We start from the raw sequence: 21,214 nt of genomic DNA on the forward strand, positions 1-21,214 counted from the left end.
TTTACATACCTTTAGGTCATTAATAGAATGCCCCATTCCTTTAAAATGTTGATTAATTGGTTTGTGGATCTGGAGTGTTTTGATGTCTGTTTTGTGCCCATTAACCCTTTGTCTAAGGGAGTTAGAAGTCTGTCCGTTTATCTCCTACTTGTTATGTTATTTAGAAGCCCAAAGTTCTGATGAATATAGAGACATTTGTACCAAGGTACATTTCTGAATTCAGATTTGGTTAGAGTGGCAAGAAGGAATTTGAGCTCTGGAGAGGGAAAGCATCATACCGCTTCTGATCTAGCCATAAGCTATAACCCAGTAGCTTTTCATGGTTGTTGAACAGTGCTTTTCCATCCCCATAGGCAATAGAACCTATTATAACAAGGATCTCTCTCCCCATGGTAAAGACTAGCACTAGTATTTGGTGGTTATTGTTAAAACAGACCCTTATTCAAGGAGAGCTTGTGTTAGTCTCTCTCTCTCTCTCAGACAGTCATAGACAGCTCGGACTCATATCCTCTCTTCCTTGTTTTCAGGTCTCTCCGAATTCTGTTTCAGCTAAGAAGAAAGATGAGAAGTTACACTGGGTATGATTTCTGACCTATGTAATGTAGTTGTTTTACCACATATGTATCACCTGAAGTACCTCAGCTGGAGATGACATTATTTATTACTTATCAATCTCAAATGGGGAAGCCTATACACAGAAACTTGGTTATTGATAGTTGATCTGGTAACATTTCCTGAGAAGATACTTCTAAGCCTCTGTGACTATTATAATTATGTTCAGTATACTTTAATGTTTCCTAAATCCTTCTGCTGACCTGGGGTCTCATGGGCTTCCAAATATAAATGTGGATCAGGAGGAGGGACACAGCTATTGCTGTGGATCCCGTGTCAGCTGCAATCAATTCCTTTGCGACAACTAATTTACAGATGTAACTGCATCCTCCTGTCCATGCTTGAATCATTTGTTCAGATACTTTCTCTCTCTGAAAGTGACCGCACACTTCATGGGTATTTCAGACATGTGGTTCTCTCCTAGTGGCAGACTGGAGAATAGATACATTTCTTCCTCTTTCCACAGTGAAGCCTCAGAGCAGATCCAAAAGGAAATGGATGCCCAAGTGAAATCTGAAGTCTTAAGCATCCTCAGCAGTATGGCAGATCTCTCCAATGCTGTCCACTGGCTGCCTCCAGGATTTCTTTGGGCTGGACAGTTTCCTCCATGGGTAGTGGGTCTCATGGGGACTATATCTTCTTTGATTGGGATCTACCAAACATCTGTAGGGGCAGGTTCTGGGACTGTGTGACACGAGTTCAGCTTCAGGACCGTAAGATTTTTGCAGGTAAAGTATGAATGCTGCCAGATATGGACCAGTGTGGCTCAGTCGAACCTGTAATTAGAATGTGATCAAGAAGGCTCTGTAATGTAATCAGTTAGGGTTAATGTTTTAATGGCTCTTCCTCATCAGGTCAGACATTTGGACTGCATCCTCTGTATAGGGAGAAATCTCACCTGTTACTGCTACAAGAGCAGGTGAAATGGTGATTACAATTTGAAGTTTTCCAAAACATGGGAAAAATTAAATGAGGCACAAGTGGCTTCTCTCATTTTGCCCACACAGCCACCTCCCTGTTGTCTTGAACATGAGACAAGTCTGGGAACTCACTGTGGGGAGGGGAAAAGGACAATGATTGCCTGTGAAATTCAGAGGAGAGAATCCACAAGCTTAAGTCCCATCTCACCCTCTTGGCTCTGATTTAAGCATTGCTGTGAGATGCTGAGAAGCTGTAAAGGAACATGCCAAATACCAATCAGTTTCCAAATTGCCTCAGTCAGGGCAGCTACGGGAAGGGGCATCCGATCTGAAGCAGGCTTTGCTTGCTTGTCCTCAGTCTGTGGAAGTGGTTTCTCCTGTAAACGATCCTGTTCTTAGGCTCCCTAATCAGAGCTGCTAGCAACAAAACATAAGCAGATTTTTAAAGGGTCTGTTTTTGTGGCAGCCTCTACTGCTCAGGCCACATGTGATATGGTAAAGAGCTGGTTATCAGCATCTTAGGCATCCCTGTAGGGAGCCATGGTAGAAATGGATACCTTTTGCCTGTAGTGAGTAAGCCCATTGCACCTTCAGATGCTGTCATGGAGAACACTAGCCATGGTCTGGAGTTTTCCAGAAGGTGCTCTTCTGCAAGGCTCCATCCCAACCTCCAGATTTCCTTTTAAAACAAATACATTTTTCATATCCTTTTAATGGCTCAATCAGTGAACACTAAGCTCAGAGCTTGCACCAAAGATCAGTTTTACAATTACTTCCCTCACTGTACCAATAATAAAGTAAACACTTCAAAGAGTAGCCTGAGGTGGTGATCATTACTATCCAGACCGAGAGAGAAACCCTTCTCACCTGGCTTTGCTCATTCCAAACTGTTCCAAAAACAATATGGGTGGAGCTTGTTCCAGTGTTAGCTAAATCTGCCCAAGGACAGATGCAACCTATCCTTTATCCACCCTTCCACCACAGGCGCTTTTTACATTGCTTCCATGCTGATGTCTTGAAGATGCATCTTTTTAGGCCGTGCTGCTCACCTGCTAGTTCCAAGGGGCGTTTACTCTTACTAACATACTGTGTCAATAAAACATGTTAGATGTATTACAGCTGGCTGACAGATCGCAAAGTAGTCAATGGGGAATCCTCATTCATTGGGATGTTGCCAGTGGGGTTCAAGCAGGGACTGGCACTAAACCCGCTAGCCAGCACTTTTATGTATCACCTGGAAGTAAATATAAAATCACTGTGGACAACATCTGCAGCTACCACAAAGATTAGTGCAGCAAGACAGAATGATGAGAAGAGGGCAGTCATATGGAGTGATCTAGATCACTTAATAAACTCGGCTCAATCAGAAAAAAATACATTTCAACATGCCAAAAAGCAAATTTACACAGAAAAGGGACAAAAGGGCACACTCATAGAATGGATTGACTTCTGGAAAGCTACGACTCCAAAAGAGATTCAGGGATTGGATTGGGCAGGCAACTGAATCAGAGCTCCCAAGCCAAAGCTGTGGCACTAGGGCTAACACAGTCCTGGGAGCAGAGAGTATGAGTGAGGGGAGGTATTTACTTCTGTGTGTGGCACTGCTGAGACCACTTCTAATGGCCACATTTTAAAATGAGGAACTGGAGAGAGTGTAAAAAAGAGCACCACTGGAGTGGGTACTAGATAAGATGCTTTAGCACAAAAGGCTAAAATAATCCTGTGTTCTCAAAAAGTCTGAGAGGAGACTTGATTAACATGTCTTTGTGCATCACCTGGAGAAACTATCAAACACTAAAGGCTCTTTATCTTGTGCAGAAAGGCAGAAGAAGAGCAAATAATTGTCCACTGAGGCCAATGAAAATTAGAAATGATTGACCATTGGAACACGCTACCAAGGGATGTGATGGGTTCTATATTTCTAGCTATTGTGAGATCAACCTTGGTTACCTTTCTAAAGACTATGATTTAGCCAAACAAGTTACGGGACTCAGCACAGGGTAACTGGGTGAAATTTAACAGACTGGGATAGTCGGGAGAGCAGACTCAGTGAGCTACTAGCTGTTTTGGGACTGAAGCTCTCCTCAGCCCTTACTGCTGTTATCAGATTAACCCCTTTTCACAACAGTGTCTCAACAGACTGTTGTACTGGGGGTTTCTCGTGCACATGCTCGCTGTGTGCGGCAGGGGGCAGAGGCACAGCCCCTACAGCACCCACCTGCCAAGTCCACTTCTAAAAGCAGAGCTGGAGTGGAACACTGGTGCTACTGTTTTGGGGTCTCAGTCAGCTCAGCTGTCTCAGTCTCTCTCAAGGGATTCAGACACTGAGTCCAACCCTGGCTGGGACTCCCCAGAGTCCTGGTGCTGCATGTCCAGCCTGCAGGGCCAACCTCATGAGGAGCTACAGCTAGGTAGGGCTGTGTGTGTTGCTGGGGGCAAATCTGTTTACCCTTCCTGGCTCTGCCTGCCAAGCTGCTCTGGTGCACCCCACACCCCCACCCCACCTGCAGGGTTGGTTTTGGTAGGTACAGGCAGGTGGGGGTGGGGACCGTTTGGTTGCTGGCTCTGTCCCTTCTCTACCACCATGTGGTGAGGCTGGCCTGGTATGTGCCTCCCCCCACCTGCAATTAGAAATTGGTTGTTGGTGGTATGGGGGCAGGGGCTGCACTTGTGTGCTGGCTCTCACTGCGTCTGCTTTGCCACATGGTTGGGGGGTGGGGTGCTGGCCTCGTGTATTTTGGAGTAATTCTTAGGTCCTTCCCTCCCATTAGTCGCTGGCTCCTTGTACCTCTAAGGCAGCTCTGGCTCTGGAACAAGTTTCTAATAGGCCTTTTTTTGTGTGTCCTCCACATTACTGCTAAAAGTAAATAATGAGATTATTTAAAACTCTCTTTTGCAGTGTGGCTTGTTTGAGGTTTATTTGGTGTGTGCAGGCAGTGCCAACCAAAAGGGGAATGGTCTTTGAGGCTTATTACGTGATCAGTTGATGAGGCGGAGTGAAGACAGGCGGGGCACAGTTTGGGTTGGTTTGAAATGGGCTGGGCTTGTTTTTTTGGCTTGTTTTACTTTTTTCTCTTGTGAGGTGGCAGCTGTCGCTAGAGGAAAGGGGCAGATGAATCATGCTTTAGACCAGTTTGGGTGTTCTGATATGGAGCAGTTCTGAACCTGCAGTAGTTGCTCTCTGACTCTGTCTTGCCCCCAGCTATGACCCCTTTCTGCCATGGTTAGAAGGTACCACAGAGTACTACTTTCTATCACTTACTAGTAAGCCAGCTATTGCTTGGTGCAGCCATTGTTCTGCCCTATGCTTGCTCCAGCTCACCTCCCCTACCTATGCCCTGGTGAGTGATCTGAAGGCAGAGTGACTGACTGGGGAACAATCTCAGGGTGTAGCCATGCTAGTCTGTAGCTTCACAAACAACAAGCAGACTTGTAACTCTTGAAGAATTAGCAAAAGGAGCTTTCATGGGTACGACACACTGTGATGTCTCTCTCCATCAAAAAATGAGCCTGAGAACCAGTCGTGCATTTTCCCCTTCTGCAACAGCCATTGAGTCTTTATGCCCAGTTAGTTCCTGTTCTACAGCATTACAGGAAAACATCTTTGCTGCAAAGAGAACATTTTAATATTAGTTGGTGATGGCTCTGCTGTGTCAGTGAGCTATGAACTGACCTTTACATTGCATTACTGGTAGTGAGGGCTCAGTCCCTAGGCTCCTGTGTTTATGGTGCTTTATCAAAGTCACCTCTGGGTTCACTGAGCGCCAGCCCTGTCAATAAAACACTCCCCCACTAGAAAGGGAACAACTTCCTGCTCTGAAACTGCAAGGGGAGAGGCGGCAAAGTCTCTGCAACTTTCAGATACTTTAGTCAAAGCCAGGGTTCATGGCTCCTTCTCTGTTAGTATAGTTACAGCCTAGTGCTCACCAGCTCTGGCTCTCAAAGCACTTTCCAAAGATGGGGTGAACATACTGAGCATCCTCAGCTCCCAGGGTGAGCCAGTGAGGTATTTCCTTTACCCGTAAGGCAGCTGAAATGTCCCAGTTAGGCCTGCAGCTCTGGTTCTGAAGCCCAGGGAGGGAAAGATTAGAACACTGGGGCTCTAGTCCAAGCTGGCCTATACAGCCATCTTTTCACTGCATCTATGCCTCAAGCTCTGAGAAGTCTGCTGCAGGTATTTACCCCCCCTTTGTCTGGTAGCTGTCTCCCGAAACCAGAGTGTGTGTTGGGTTGGGGGTGTTGAATGTGCCCATTACAGAGGCTGGTGCACTTCAGTACAAACACCCTAGTCAGGCCTGTTGGCAAACTTGGGCTAGAGCTCTAGAGTGCACCCACTCCCACCCCACTCCCCCCAGCTACAGGGCCAAAGCAGCAGCCCTACCGGGGCCACTGCCTGGCTACATTTAGTTCAGCACACGTGCCACTGGCTGTAGAGGAGGGTGGCGAGTCTGTTACTGTGGGTGTGGGGGTTTTGTGTGCAGTGTAGCTGAGCCAGAGCTATTTGTGCATGTGGCTTGAAAAGGCTCCAAATGCTGGGCTACATTTTTACTTAAAACGTTGCTGCCGCGGAGCTCGGCCGTTCCCACCCAGGCACAAAGACAGCCAACTGCCTCCCCCGCCCGGCCGCGAACGGACATGGGAGATGCCCGTAGCACTGGTGTGCCTGGGGACACCCACCCCCTTAGCCGTAGCTGCTGCTGCCTTCCCTCTCCGCTGTGCCTGGAGGCGGGCAGCCCTGCAGGCAGCCTCTGCAGAGGGCTGGGGGGTGACCTGGGGCGCGGCGCACTCCAGGTGCATGGGCCAGGCTGGCCCCGAGCACGTGCCCGCAGCCGCGCGCGGGGCGCCGCTCACACCTGGGCCTTACCAGCGCTTAGCAGGGCCTGGGCTCCGAGCCACGCCCGGGCTGCAGCCGCCGGCTCCCCAGCCTCTTCCCCCGAGCACACCCGCAGCGCCTCACGCGGCGCCAGGCAGCCAGCTGGGCGGGGGCGGAGCCGGCAGGGGCACGCTGATTGGCTCAGGGCGCTGCATCTTAATGAGGGGGCGGGGGTTAGCGCCTGGGGAAGGCCACGAGGCGGTGGCTGCGAGCACACAGCGAGTGGGGCCCGGCGGTAAGTGCGGGAGCAGCCGGGGGGCGGGGGCAGCTGCCCATAGGGGCACGGGCCGGGATCGGGGGGAGTAGGAGCAGCCGGGGTGAGGTCAACAGGCCCCCATCCATGGCTGTAGTGCCAGGCCCCAGCTCCCCTGCCCTCTAGGCTGGGCCCATGAGGCCGCTCGCTTGCTCGGCCCACCCCACTGAGCTCGGAGCATCCCCCAGCCGGGCAGCCGGCTCCCTGGGGCACTAACTCGAAGGGCAGCACCGGACCCCCCCACTATAGGACTTCAGACTGTAGGCCTGGTTCAGGAGCAGGGCCCCTTCGCCCACCCCACCTACAGTAAATGCAGCCCCTGGAATGAGTTTCACCCAGTCTCAGCCTGCTAGGTGCAGGGAGTGCCTCTACCTGTCCTTCAGGTAGAGATTTTGCTTTCTGCAGCACAGCCCGGGTCTGTGACTACTGGGCTGTGGTCAGGGTTTTCTTTTGAGTAATTCCATGCAAAATACAGCATAAGGAAGTGGTGTTTGCTGTGACTGCTCTCACAGGCTGGTTTGCCTGAAAAGGCTGGGGCAGCAATCCCCCCCCTTTCAGTGTACAGCTGCACCTGGCCTTGTGCTCGCCTGGCTACGGCAGGGAGTAGCTCTGCCCTGGAAGTGTCATAAATGATACGCAGCTGGGAAGCCACAAACCAAGGGCCTCCTGGCTAGTGCCTAATGGCTTTGATTCATTCCCAGATGGCTCATTCAGTCCAGCCCCAGGGGCTGGTTTCACAGCACTCTGCCCTTGGAGTAGGACATCATCTACTTCCTAAACACTTAGCCATTGCCGTCAGAACTGCTCTCCCCTTCTGCCAGGGGCCTGGGCTCATCAGGGTGGGGGAGACATTCTGTTCTTGTGAGGGGAAGGGGGGACAGAATGATAGAGGAAATGGGCAGGGGAGAGGGGACTGCACAGGTCTGGGGTTGGGGAGCCCGAGCAGGTCTGCCACGCTTTGTCTCCATTTCTGCATAGGGCTCTTTCCAGAGGGCATGCTAGGCAGCTACAACCTTGCCCACCCAGCCAGCTGTCAGCACTGCCCTGCTAAAGGTAAGGCCAGTGCCAGCCCTCAGCCCCCGTGGCTACACTTACACATTTGTTTCAATTTTTTCCACATCTTTGCTCCAATTTCTTCTCATTACAGGGGGACTTAAGTCACTTTACTGAACCCCCTTCTCAGCATAGCTTGGCCCCAGGCCTGGAGTTGCCAAGAATGCTTTCTCCAGCTTTGGGCCCCCAAGGTGCTGAGCTGGGCAGACATGGTGCAGAGTGGGTGGTGCATGAGCCAGGCTGAGTGGCACCAGGGGCAAAAACAGGTTGGCAGAGGTGGAAAAAGTACCCAAAAAGTTACTTGAGTAAAACTCTGGCTACTTTCACTTCTGGATACTTGAGTACAATAAAGATGTGACAGGCCAGTGTACGTCTATTGAAGTAATTTTCCAGAGGGACAGTGGTGTCTTGTACTTAAGTACACCCCCCACCTCGCCCTTTGCTTTTCTGCAAATAACTTTTCGGGATACTTTTCCCTCCTCTGCAGGTGGGGCTGTTTCTGGAGCCCAGGCTCACAGCTCTCTCTCTCTCTCTCTCTCTCACACCAGCTCTGTGACCATGTCAGTCACCAGGCACGAGAACCGCAAGTCCTGCTCCAGCTCTGGCTCCATGAACATCCAGCTCTTCCACAAGCCAGGCCACGCCGATAGCCTCCTGACTCAGCTCAACCTACTGCGCAAGCGGTGCCTCTTCACCGATGTGGTGCTGCGAGCAGGGAGCCAGGCTTTCCCCTGCCACCGGGCTGTGCTGGCCTCCTGCAGCCGGTACTTCGATGCCATGTTCAGCGGGGGCCTGAAGGAGAGCAGAGATACCGAAGTCAACTTCCATGACTCCCTGCACCCAGAGGTGCTGGAGCTGCTGCTGGACTACACCTACTCAGCCCGGGTGCTGATCAACGAGGAGAACGCGGAGTCCCTGCTGGAGGCTGGTGACATGCTGCAGTTCCAGGACCTCCGTGACGCTGCAGCAGACTTCCTGGAGAAGAACCTGCACCCAGCCAACTGCCTGAACATGTTGCTGCTGGCAGACGCCCACTGCTGCAAGAGGCTCCGGGAGCTGGCCTGGAGGATGGCGCTGGCCCACTTCGCTGCTCTCTGCCAGACAGAGGACTTTCTGCGCCTGCCCAAGGACGAGCTGCTGGAGCTGGTGGAGAGCGAGGAGCTGGAGGTGGAGGACGAGAGCCTGGTGTATGAGGCGGTCCTGGGCTGGATCCGGTACGACTTACCCCAGCGGCACGAGGACTTGCCTCAGCTGTTGCGCTCAGTTCGTCTCGCCCTCCTGCCAGAGTCTTATCTGCGGAACCAGGTGGCCACGGAAGAGCTGGTGACTAGCCACAAGTTGGGCGGGGAGATCGTGGCCAACGCAGTGCGCTGCAAGATGAAGCTCCTTCAGAACGACGGGCTGGTGACAGGTTTATGTGCCCAGCCCCGGAAGGTCAGTCAGGCCCTGCTGCTGCTCGGGGGCCAGACCTTCGTGTGCGACAAAATCTACATGGTGGACCGCCAAACCAGTCAGATAATCCCCCACACTGACATCCCCAGCCCTCGCAAGGAGTGCAGCGCCTGTGCCCTCGGCTGCCGAGTGTATGTCACCGGTGGCAAGGGCTCCACGAACGGTGCCTCCAAAGACGTCTGGGTCTACGACACGCTGCACGATGAGTGGGCCAAAGCTGCGCCCATGCTGGTGGCCCGCTTTGGCCATGGCTCTGCTGAGCTGGACCAATGTCTGTACGTGGTGGGCGGCCACACGGCAGCCAGTAGCTCCTTCCCAGCTTCGCCCTCTGTTTCTCTCAAGCAGGTCGAGCTCTATGACCCTCACTCAGACAAGTGGTCCCTGGTGGCCCCGCTCCGGGAGGGGGTGAGCAATGCGGCTGTGGTGGGCACCAAGAGGAAACTCTTTGTCTTTGGGGGCACCAGTGTGAGCCAGGAGAAGCTGCCCAAAGTGCAGTGCTTTGACACTGCCCAGAACCGCTGGACCACGCCTGCCAGCTGTCCTCAGCCCTGGCGCTACACAGCTGCTGCCGTGATGGGCAACCATGTGATTGTGATAGGGGGGGACACAGAGTTCTCGGCCAGCTCTGCGTACCGCTTCCACAGTGACACCTATCAGTGGTCCAAGTTTGGGGATGTGACCACCAAGCGTATCAGCTGTCGTGCCGTCACCACAGGGAACAGGCTCTACGTGGTTGGGGGCTATTGCGGTGCCCAGCGCTGCAAGACTTTGGACTGCTATGACCCCTCCTCCGACACCTGGAGCAGCGTCAGCACAGTGCCTTACTCCCTCATCCCAACTGCCTTTGTCAGCACCTGGACGTACCTGTCTGCCTGAGCCGTGCCCCAGAGGGCAAAGGTGAGTTCCTGCCCTTCTCACCAACCCCTGGGTGAGCTAGGCTAAAGTTCCAGGCTAGAGGCGCTGCCATGACTTCTTGAGTGCGAGCTGCCCCTGGGCAGGGAGCTCTGTCCTACTGGGTGGTCTCTGCCCAGCAGCCTTGCTGGCAAACCCACCTTTCAGACGGTGTCGGCAGGGGGCATGGAAGACCCCAAGGAGGCGGGGAGGAGTCGTCCCTCTAGGCCATAGAGTGGGTGGAGATAACAGAGCTGTTTATGTAACTGGAGGGGGCAGAATGCTCCTCCACCCATCCCCAGAGTCCTGTCCTGCAGCAAGCCTCCAGGGAATGCTGTTTGCAGATGGCTCAGATGTCCTTGTTATGGGACACCCAGAAAGCTGACCTGCAAATTATCATGGAACAGCTTCCAGTCGGTCTGCAAGTGACTGCAGGAGCCCAAAGATAGAGCTTGTTGCCATAAATGACAGACAGGAGGGCTGGTGCCAAAACAAGATCACAGCTGGGATTTAGTCCCAGTGGGGCTTGTAATTGCACTTGTCAGGCAAGCCCTGTCTACATACAAACAGAGTGTCTCTTCCTTGTAATTACCTTCTGGTTCCATTCATGCCACTTACCTCCTGCTCTAAGAGCCAAGAGTTTTAAAAAGAGAAATTAGCCCTTTCTGCAATCGCTCAGTGGGGTGTGTGTCAAACTGAGAGGACTTTCTGGCCTTTCACTCTCCTTCTCACTCAGGAGCCTAAATCCATGTGTCTGATGCATTTGTTAGATATAGCCAAGTATTTCCGGTACATCCTGTAGGGCTCAGGATTGTAACTCCAGGCTGCAGGCAGGCCTGCTGCCCAAGGCCAGGTGCAGGGGCATGGGCCCACCTCGCATAGTGCTTCATTCGTAATGAAAGAGGTGCTGGCACTTCAGCAACTTTTTTTTTTTTTTTTTTACATGTTCGAACTGATGCAGCAAGCACAGGGGTGCTGGGGCTGTGACTTGCCAAGCCCAGCAGTGCTGGGGCACAGTCCTGGCGAGCCCAGCCCAAACTGAGCACAGACCTTGCCTTAGGTTCCAGTGTGAGAGATTAGGGTTCTCACAACAGCCCCTTCTGCATTACAGGTTTCACCAGGAGCAGCAAGTTTCAGGTTCCACTTTGCCAGCGTCTCACTTCACCAAGAGTCCACGTGCAAGACTGGGGCAGGAGAGCCCAACCTGTGAAGTCATCATCAGGGTGCCCCACCATCCAGTCCTCCCTCCCGTTGGGCATGGAGCCCTGGTGCAACAGGTGTGCAGGGCAGGACTGGCTGCAAAGTCACATCAGTTCTGGAGGGCTTAGGCTAGATTCTGAAGAGAGCGCTTGCTCCGGCTGGGCTGGCTGCCTGGCTCCGTGAGATGATGATGGGGGAAGGGCAGATTTCCCATTCTTGCCCTCGGATGCAAGCGATGTTATGTTTGCTTTTCAGACCTTGTCACTTTTGTCAGCGCAGGAAGGGAGGAGCAGCTGCCCCTGCGTGACCCCTAATGGGAGCTGTCACCAGGATCTGCAGCACTTTGGGGGGCAGGTGGCTGTTTCGCAGCGGGAAGGGACAGCACCAGGACTCTAATTAGCAGCAGCAGCAGCAGCAGGCCTCTGGGTGCTGCTGCATCACCACTGACAAGAGGATGGGCCAACGAGCTAGTTCACTTCAGTGGTTTGTTTTTTTTAAACACAGCAGACTGGAGCTGCTTCAGTAAACCCTAATAAATCCACAGCCAGGCCCTGATCAGTTTGTCTCTCCCCAGCCAGCCCTATAGACAGTGCTTAGCAGCTGCAGAGGAGAAAGGCATTCACACAGTGCAAGGAAGCACAGGCACCCACAGCATATCCAGGCAAGGATGGGTCAAATGTCACCTTTCTTCTCCGATGGAGGTGTGAGAGAGGCTACTGCCCCCTCCATCTTGAATGCAGGAGAGGTTATTCCCTGCCTTTCACTCAGGCGCCTGGCCCAAGACTTCTCCCAGGGCAAAAGGGAGGGAGGGGACATGCTAAAGCTAATGCGCCTCTACTGCAGTGCCATGCTCCTGGGTCCTGGAAGGAAGCACAGTCAGTCTTTAGGGGTTCTGGGGAGATAGCACCAGCTGGGAAGCTCTTTCCAGGGCCGGCAGCTATGCCACGGACCTGACCAGGGTCTAACCACCCTTGCAGACAGCTGTAGGAATGCTTGAGCCCATCATCTTGCATGGAGTATGAGCAAAATGCATAAGCCAACTGGGCAGCACGTAACAAAGTCCTTCTCCCACAAATGCTGCAATCTGGGGCAAGGCCTTGCTCAGCATCAGTGTGCAGAAGTGTGGGGGGGGTGGTAGGGCATGGGGGGGTAGAACCCCACAGGCCAGAGTTGAGAAGCTGCAGAGCTAGGGGCGAGGGGGAGCTCTGACTGCTCCTGTGAGAGCTGAGCTGCTGGCAGGGCGCTTGTTTACATCAGCAGCAGAATCCCCTGAAGGTCTTCTCAGAACAGCCCCATTTGGCTGAAACATTTCTCGTTTCCTCTTGCACCATCTGCTGCAGCAGAATCGGCGCCCAGCCCTGCTGCCGCCAAGGAGGGGAATCTGGAGCAGCCACCAGCTAACGATTGGGGCTGGACATGCCCAAGTTTAGAAACACCAGGACTGGTCCGCAGGATGCCAGCTGGGTGTTCAGTAAGTGTCTGCCTGGAGGGGACAAGGACAGGTCAGATTTGAACCTTCCCTTGTTTTCAGGCTGACACCGCAGGCAGGGCTGGCTGTGGAAGGGAGGAAAGGCTCCCCCAGCGGGTGGACCTGTTGCATTCTCTACATCCTTGTCCTGTGTGCTTCAGTCTAGTTCAGGGCTCCTGCTTGTGCACTTAAGTTCCTCTCTCTTAATACTTGCTCCCACCATGCCGCCTGCCACGGTCCTGCTGGGTCTGCAGCACAGCAGAAGGGGCTGGGAGCAAGTATAAGAGCAGCAAGCAGCCTGCCGCTCCAGCCTGTGAAAGCCTACTTGAAATGCAGAAATGATGCTTTGGGCTGGACTTGGCTGCAGCTCCGGGCACCTCCTGAATCTGCCACTGAGCAGTGCAGGCAGGTGCCACCCGAGGGCATACAGTTCACCAACCCAGCTGGCCAGAGGGAGGGCTAGAACCCAGCAGAATTGGCTCCCATCCCTTATCTAATCTCTGGTGTTACAGAGCAGGAAGCTTCTCCTTCCCTTTTAAACCAACAGCTGCTCTCAAGTGTCAGGCAAAGTCCAGCTTTACTCCAGTCAGGCCAAGGTTTCATTTGTGTAGCCCATTTCGATCCGCTGCCAGGCAACGGAGCTCTGGTTCTTGGCCGCCTCCCACTGGGGCACTGAGGACAAAGTGGGCTTTGCAGCTGCAGCACCATTGAGTCTCTGCCTGCTTCCTGCCCAGCGCTGGGCTGTTATCGGAGCTCTGGGCTAGTGGTCTTCTTTGGAAGGATCACGTCTCCTGCTGGAGCCTCCATATGCTTCTGCAAGCCATTTCCCCACCCTGCGCTGCACTAGCTATAGAGTTTGCTCTGCCTTTCGCGGTGTCAGCTGCTGCTGCCGCCTGGCTGCATGTGTGCTCAGCAAAGGGTGGTGGCTGATGGCTGCGTGATAAAGGCAAAGCAGCTGCCTGGGCTCCCTGCTGGCCACCTTGCCATTCTGCATAGGGCAACTGCCTTGTCCCCATAGCTCTGCGCCCAGTTTCCTTGGGCTGGGTGTTGAGGGGACCCTGGGCATTCTGGGCCTGGCTGGTAGATGGGACATTTAAACCATTCTACTGCACAAACCAGTCTGCAGACAGCAGGAAGGAGCAGCAAATATTTCAAACCAGCCGCCCTGTTTGACCAGTGTCAGCACTACAACAGTGAGGCTTTGTCCCAGTGAGGCTCTGATCTCAGCTTCCCGAGGATTAGTGTGTTAATAAGCTGCCAGCTCCATGCAGGATGTTCCCAGCATGCTAACCAGCCTAACCAGTGCTCAGCACAAGCCAGCAGCCATGCACCACTCCCCCACTGACCTAGGGCCCCCACCCCCACCCCAACTGCCACAGGAGGGGCCAGTGCCAGGTGTGAACCACAGTGAGCTGGGCACTCATGCAGGTAGCAGCAGCAGCAGCTGGCCCCATCCGGGACAGCATTTGTTACTGACTGGGCTGATTGCTGGGTTAGCCAGCTAGCTAGAGGAGCCATGCCGAAGCCATGGCTCAGGAGGAAAGCCCGACCCATGGGAAGGCTAAGAGCAGCCAAGGCTAACAAACACCTCTCCCTGCAGTAGCACTATTACAGTGAGTGGCTCCAGGCCTGTTGCTCTGGTTAGGGTGGGGGAGAGGGTGTTGGGGGAGCCGTGGATGCAAGGCGTGGTTTGTAACAGGATGTTAATCGAAACCCCTCCTTGCTGGCCTTATCTGGCGCACTGCGAAGACCAAGGGAGTTCCTACCGGCAGCCGCTATCTGCAGATTGTTGCTGTGTGCAGAGGCTGCCAGCCAGGAGCAGGGCAAGCTTCAGACAGGAAAGAGCAGCAGTAAATATTTCATGGCAATTATCTGCCCCGCCCCACCCCAAAGCCAAACCTGCCTGACATGTTGAGCCACTCTGCCCCTCCCCCCCAGTTTGCTGGGCCAGCTGCTGTGCTGTGGGGGAAGCACCCACTTGATTGCCTCACAGGGACATGCCTCCTGTGCCTCCCAGTGTAATCCACGACCTTGCTGCCAGGACAGGACACAGACCCCGCAGCGGCTGGGGATCTCTGGTGCTCACTGGCTCTGTCAATGAGAGCCAGGGAAACAGGAGCCTCCCCAGGACATGCACCTGTTTCAGCCGCAAAGCCCTTCACGCTGCAGAAGCCCTTGGCCCAGCACAGGTTTCTTGCTGGGCACAATAGCCCCTGCTCAGAGGGATCCAACTACCTCCTACCTTCTGAGGAAGCAGGAGGTTTCATCCCCTGTCCTGCCTCAGGGTGCGAGCAGGGCCATAAACTGCTCCCAACCACAGGTATCGCCTCACCTCAGCCTCCAGCTGGGCTGGCCAAACCATCTGAGAAGTGGCCTGTCCGTCCAGGACCAGGACATCCTACATCAGGTGTGCTCCAGCAGAACAGGGAGACCCCTCACAGTGTGGAGACAGGCCTGGCCTGTGGAGTATTTGTGCTGTTGAGCTTTACTTATTTATGGTACCAACCTCTGGTTGTCTCCATTGATCAAAGCTGTTTTCTGCTGCCACCGCAAACAGGAGCTGAATGGAACAGCCGTCTCCAGAAGCCACTGCAGCTGAGAAGAGAGATTTACCAAGGGCCAGGATGAGCACAAATGAGACTATGATTTGTCCTTAAGACAGCACAAGTAAGGCTCTATTTATACACCCTGTACAACTCCATCCTATGAAGCATCAGCCAGCTCTACAAACACATTTGTCAGTGTTGACATATACTGGGAAAATACTTGTGTCCCTTAATCTAACACAAAGGCCATTGCAGATCTGCAGCTTGAGATGCTAAGAACATTTCACAGGTGAAGAGTAATTCCCAATGAAGAGAGCACCCAGGTCCCTTGATACCACTTAAAGGTTGATATGATCTTCCCATTATTAGACAGTCAGTCTCCTACGATAGAGACTGTGCATGCACATCTGGCCAAAAGGGTTCCTCAGCACAGATGCCATATAGGAGTCCCAGTAACACCTAGCCACAGCCGCCAGTCCAGAAGGAGTTCTACCACGGCACATGGAAACAGACTGCAGTGGTACCAGCGACATCTCAAACCAGACTGGCCACAAATGCCGTCTGTCAAGGTAATCTAATGTCCTGCCTTCACATTCCAGCCACGATGCTATATTTCTGCCATTTTGGGTCCAGACCTCCTCTGTGGGAGCTTCTCCTTGGAGATCTCTGCACATCTCAGGGCCTTTGCACCTGCCCTGTCTCACCACATGCATCCCCCTTCCTCTAGGCAGCAGATGTGGCCTCCCTCTCAGACTCTCGGCATTTTGTCTGTAAGGTAGAAAACCAAGAACACATGAAAAATTATCTGTTTCAGGGCAGCACTTAATCTTATACAGAAATAAACATTCCTTAAAGCAGCTCATTTTTGAGGGTCTTTTTATTGCTGGAAGTTAGTTTCAGGCATAGTGCTGCTCTGAAACCCTTCAGTGGAGGAACATTTCAATCACTGTAAAAATAAATTGTTTGGTGTGCTAAGATCACGTTTACAATTAACCAAGAAGTGCACAATTCAAGAGAATATTAACATTTAACAACTGACTTCACAAATAAAATTAAGAACTACAAATAAGTTGAATTACTGTATTATTGACAGTAGAGGAACTATTTACAACGTTTACAGACTAGCAAAAGCAAAACAATTGAGACATCTCCCCAACAAAATAGTCATTTTAAAACCCAGGTACCCATAAATCATGATTACTCATGAATCACTGCAGTGCAGGGGTCCTTTAAATCAGTCCTAAGACTAAACAGCATCAAGACAGTTCACAATTCATGAGTGAGATACAGCAAGATTTACTCTCATAAGCATTTACCACAGTACAAACAGAAGACAATTTTACAATAAACCCTCCTAAAGTGCTCCAATTCTTTTCAGTACAAAAATATAAAACACTGATTGGAAACATGGCACAAATGGAATTCGGCAGGTAACATGCACACACAGAAGATCAAGGGCAGCTAATGATTTCAATAGGTACTGGACTGGCCCTAAAGTGGGGAACAGGCTGGTCTCCTGGTTTCTCAGGAGCAGGTTTATAGCCATGACAGAAATAAAATCTTTAAAATGTTAGAACTAGGAAGACAACAAAATGCTCTGTGTTTGCTTGTGGAGAGGAATCTACACAACCATCGGTACATCACTCACTAGCAGTCTCAGCTAATTAGATTCTGCAGGATCAGGCATTTGAATTTTTTTTAAAATGATTTTTAAACCCTTTTACAGCCTAGTAAGCTACTTTGACTCTAGGTATTCTGCCATTTGCTTTAACAAGTCCCATGAATGGACTCAAACAGCTGCAGGACTAAAAATGGAGGGCAAATTCAGAAAGACAGAATTGCCACTGTTTTACTCAGAACAAATCCTGCTTGTCCGAGCACACCAGTAAGAGGCATCTCTAGAAATCAGCAACTCTTCTTCCCACAAAGCGAAACTGATTTCAAAACTCAACTTGTTGGATGTTCTGCAACTACAATTCACAGCTAGGAAAGTCAGATGCTACCAAACCACTTAAGACACAGAGTCCAAGGGAGCTCCAACATGAGGAAGATACTGGAATGCGAAGGCCTGGAATATGAAGTGATAGCAGCTTGAACTGACAGAAGAAAGGAAGCAGCCTTCAGACTGGATTTTAAAACTGAAGATCAATGACTACAAGCAACCTTAAGACTTCAGTGCCACAATATTAAATACACACTTAATTCATAATGCTAAGGCTGTGACAAAGTGAAGAGCAGCCAAGTATTTCAACTCCCACCATACCTCAGGGCAGCAAAGAACCAAAGGGTGAATTCAGCCAGGAAGGGATGCATGGAAGTTCCGTCCTCTGCTTTGCATCAAAAGTATTTAAAAGCAAATGTTTGGTAGTCAGCTTCCATTCCCCTCCCCCCCCACATTTAAAATAAGTCCTTTACTGGAGACCATTAGAATATGTCAGTTACCCTAGACTTGAACAGCATCTTTGGAATCTAATCTGCTTCAGGAAAAAAAATTGTTTAAAAACTAGTGCTGGGAAAAATACCCCAAATTAGTGTTTTGTGTTTTGTTTTGTTTTTCAGTGACAAAAGGTGTCACGTGAAATGGGGGGAATGTAATGAAATTTCAAGTCCTCTTACTTCACAAAAACAAACAGGTGATTTTTGTTTCCCTCTGTGCCACAATAACGATTTTGCATTTTGGTAGGATGTAATATTTTGGCGTACAGCATTGTACAACTACAGACTTTATTATTATTCACTAACTCACAGTCATGCCTCTTCAGGCTGGTCACTCTACATAAAATCACATCAATGCCTAGGTTGGCACTTAAAACCCAGGCAAACCTGAGTTTGACCGAAGAACCAGAGGACTTCTGTCCCCACACCAGATGCATGCAACCTCTGCAGCAGTGAGATGTGCATTGAGAGTAGATGCTGACTATTGCATTAGCTCCTTTGTTGCAGACTGAAGGCCCCGCTATGGCTGCTCACTCCTAACTACGATCCCTACATACAAAAGTACTGGGGATAAAGCAGAGGTTTAAAATTCGGATGATATTTCTGATGAGCTCTTGTTACAGGCCTAGCATTTTCCAGATGTTATTTTTCTACATCTGAGAACATTTACTGCAGGAAGGGGAGAAAAGAGCAGAAGATAAATAAGACTCAAAGGTCCATGAACCCTCTCCCACAAGGGTAGAATAACAATCAAACAACAGAACTGTTTGAGAACATTGGTTCCCTCCCACTTTCTAGACTGAGTATAGCTCTATGCTAAAGCCTGACCCCTGGGAGCCAAGGAAATGGCCATACAGAGTTTCAGCTTGAACGGAGAGAATACAGCAGCCCTGCACTCCTGCGGCACTGACGTATGGTTACACAAGGAAGTTTGTGCGCCCCTATTACACAGGATTGAAAGCACAGCGTTAGTAGTCAACCCTGAATGGGAGGCGCCATGGTTCCTTGTACAGGTCTCCAAAGTCCACAGGCTGGATCAGAACTCTTCTTATCCTAAGGAGGTCTAATGAGAGGAAAAAAGAAAAAAACAACAAGTAGAAGAGAAAGACTGTCAAATGAAGAGAGCACCACAAGCTCATCATGATCTCATGTCCTGATCGCTAACGACAGGACACACTGGGTCACAATAACATAGTACTACAGTGCCATCATCAAGCTGTCTCTTGATGTGAGCTTATAGCTCTTTGCACCTTGGCTCCATAACAAATTGCACAAGCTCACCACAGCCAAAGAACCCCAATTTAGAAACAACTTGGCTCAACAGTTTAAAAAAAAAAAGATACTGTGCGCTTCTAGAGGGCATGTCTCTGTTGATAAACCAAGTGTCTGGGGGCCAAATTCTTTCCTCACTTACGCCAGTGTCATTCCATTCACTATAATGGCACTTATCCTGATTTACAGCAGAGAGGAGAATTAAGCCAACAAAGTCCAAGACAGCACCACAGCTGCCATTTAGCTTGCAAATTTATCTTTTCTTCCTCACAGATCACAGATTTCCAGTGTATTTGCATTCCTCAATTACAGCTTCACCTTTTTCGGACAACAGCCCTGCCTACACCATATGGCCATTTCCAATTCCAGACCAATGACGCCTCCTGGGCTTTCACCCTTCAACAGTTGAAAATACTTTGGCTGTACTTAAGTTACTGCCAACCAGCATTTCACTGGTATGTCACGTGTTCTGCCCATTCAGAGGGAACTGTTTGCTTATTGGCTTTCTTCACCAGCAGAATAAAGCAGCATATTCAAATGCTTCTGGCTGGGAAATTGCAGTAACTGGTGCAGAAATTACTTTAGTCAGGGCTTTGTGCACCAAATCCACTACAGCTGCATTTTGGGAAGCATGTTCCCAAGCATGTTAAGGTCAAGAATGATCCATTTCCCTTCCTATGGGCATTGTCCCCTCTGAACAATCCTTTTGTGCAGACCACTGTACACAGTGTATTTGACCAGACAGTTCCATGTACTAGGTTACATGTTAATTAGCTGTAGTGCACTCTCTGGAACAGACACACACACCAGAGGCCTGTAATACCCTGAATGATTTCCCAACTTGCATTGCTGTGACCAGCTCCTGTTTGAACAGAATGATGTTAACTTTGTCATCACTCCAACATATGCTCAAACCTGACCCACCTAACACGAGACATCAAAGCAGTTTCAAGATGGGTTAGTTAAGGGTAAAATATTCTAAATATTCCTTAGTGCCTTCATTCCTGACAGTGCTGTGGAGTGCTCTCTGCAGTAACAGCAGCTTTGTGACATTCCAGTCCTTCATGATGGCCAGGGGGCTGACAAAGATCCAGAAAAAAAGGGGTTCGACAGGACAAGTGACAACTGCCTGCCAAGCCAGCCCTTGATGGTCAGTATCTTCAGCAGGAATAAAATCCCAGTCCCAAAGTTCATTTTGAACCAACGCGTTTTTTGCTTTGGGAATTTACATCCTCATCAACAAGGAGACAGCTCTAAGAAGCCTTTCCTGAAGAGGGACATCAAATCTAGTGCAACTGATGGCCAGGGGACATGTTCTCCTAGCCCAACTCTTCATTGCCATGTTGGAGAGTTTACACGTGTCCAACCCTTTGCTGCCACAACTGGAGGGAGTTTTTGGCGCTTGTGACTTCTTCAATGTCAAGAGGTTTGCAGTCCTTACACTGTGCATGTGCAGTGAGCATATGTTCCAATGAACTCACTAAAAGGTACAAGATGCTATTCCTTTTGTGCGAGTTGGTAGCTCTCCTCCGGCATGATGGTTGTGAGAGGGCTGGCTTGCTGTCTGGCTAGCTATTATAACAGAATTAATAATCCTTTACATTGATCACTGCTCCGTAAAGAGAGAATTAAACTTCTCAGCCATTTGAGGGCCTATTAATAAAACTTTACATAAAAAAAATCTGGGAGGCTCAACATCCATTAAAACTGACTTACTTTACAAGATAAAAGATCTACCAAGAGCTACTGCAGATTCACCAAAGAGCAAAGTACAGTAGATGGCAACATTTTAACCAGCTCTGAATTTATACACTGAAGCCATATAAAAGTCACAAGGAAGCGTGTTGCTTTGGTGACTTCAAGTTGAGCTGTCAGTAGAGAAGCGAACCAAGCAACAGTGAAATCCTGCTCCATTGGGGTCTGGATGGGAGGCCAGCCACAATGCCGTGCTTCAGTTCTTTGCAACAGCACAGCACAAGGACCTTCTTGAACAGGAAACACTCAGAAAAAAATGACATCCTCCTTGCTGGTATCGTCCTGAGCATTGGTCAGGGCTGGCGTAGAGGCCACTAAGGTGCGGACATGAACACTGTTGGACCTCAGGGGATTCACTGCTTCTGACTGGCTGTCAGCAGGGCTGTAAGCCTCTGTGAGAGAAACGGAGAGGGAAAAGACTCACCACAGTGCATGAGAATGTCTCAGCACAGAGCGGATGCTCAGCACTCCCTGGCAGCCTTA

At 50.7% G+C, this 21,214-nt stretch overlaps 2 protein-coding genes across 5 annotated transcripts in view; one reads left to right on the forward strand and one right to left on the reverse strand.

The window, feature by feature from the left end:
• Window positions 1-16,125, forward strand: part of PEX11G (peroxisomal biogenesis factor 11 gamma) — a 20,868-nt gene extending 4,743 nt beyond the window's left edge. Inside the window, exons 1-4 of one of the 4 annotated variants that reach the window (XM_074978582.1) lie at window positions 7,672-7,711; window positions 8,260-10,060; window positions 11,166-11,331; window positions 15,280-15,406. In XM_074978582.1, the coding sequence (XP_074834683.1) occupies window positions 8,270-10,039 (1,770 nt within the window). In that variant the 5' untranslated portion in view covers window positions 7,672-7,711; window positions 8,260-8,269 and the 3' untranslated portion in view covers window positions 10,040-10,060; window positions 11,166-11,331; window positions 15,280-15,406. Of the gene's footprint in view, window positions 1-527; window positions 579-1,078; window positions 4,340-7,671; window positions 7,712-8,254; window positions 10,061-11,165; window positions 12,030-15,279 lie in introns of those variants that run through there. The other 3 variants (XM_074978585.1, XM_074978583.1, XM_074978584.1) reach the window with 3 other exon arrangements.
• A 108-nt stretch (window positions 16,126-16,233) lies between these two features.
• ARHGEF18 (Rho/Rac guanine nucleotide exchange factor 18) overlaps window positions 16,234-21,214 on the reverse strand; it is an 85,017-nt gene continuing 80,036 nt past the window's right edge. The window contains exon 31 of the mRNA XM_074978595.1: window positions 16,234-21,123. Within this exon, the coding sequence (XP_074834696.1) occupies window positions 20,978-21,123 (146 nt within the window). The 3' untranslated portion in view covers window positions 16,234-20,977. The remainder of the gene's footprint in view (window positions 21,124-21,214) is intronic.

The sequence above is a fragment of the Carettochelys insculpta genome, chromosome 27 (assembly GCF_033958435.1).
Source record: "Carettochelys insculpta isolate YL-2023 chromosome 27, ASM3395843v1, whole genome shotgun sequence".
Classification (NCBI taxonomy): Eukaryota; Metazoa; Chordata; order Testudines; family Carettochelyidae; genus Carettochelys; species Carettochelys insculpta.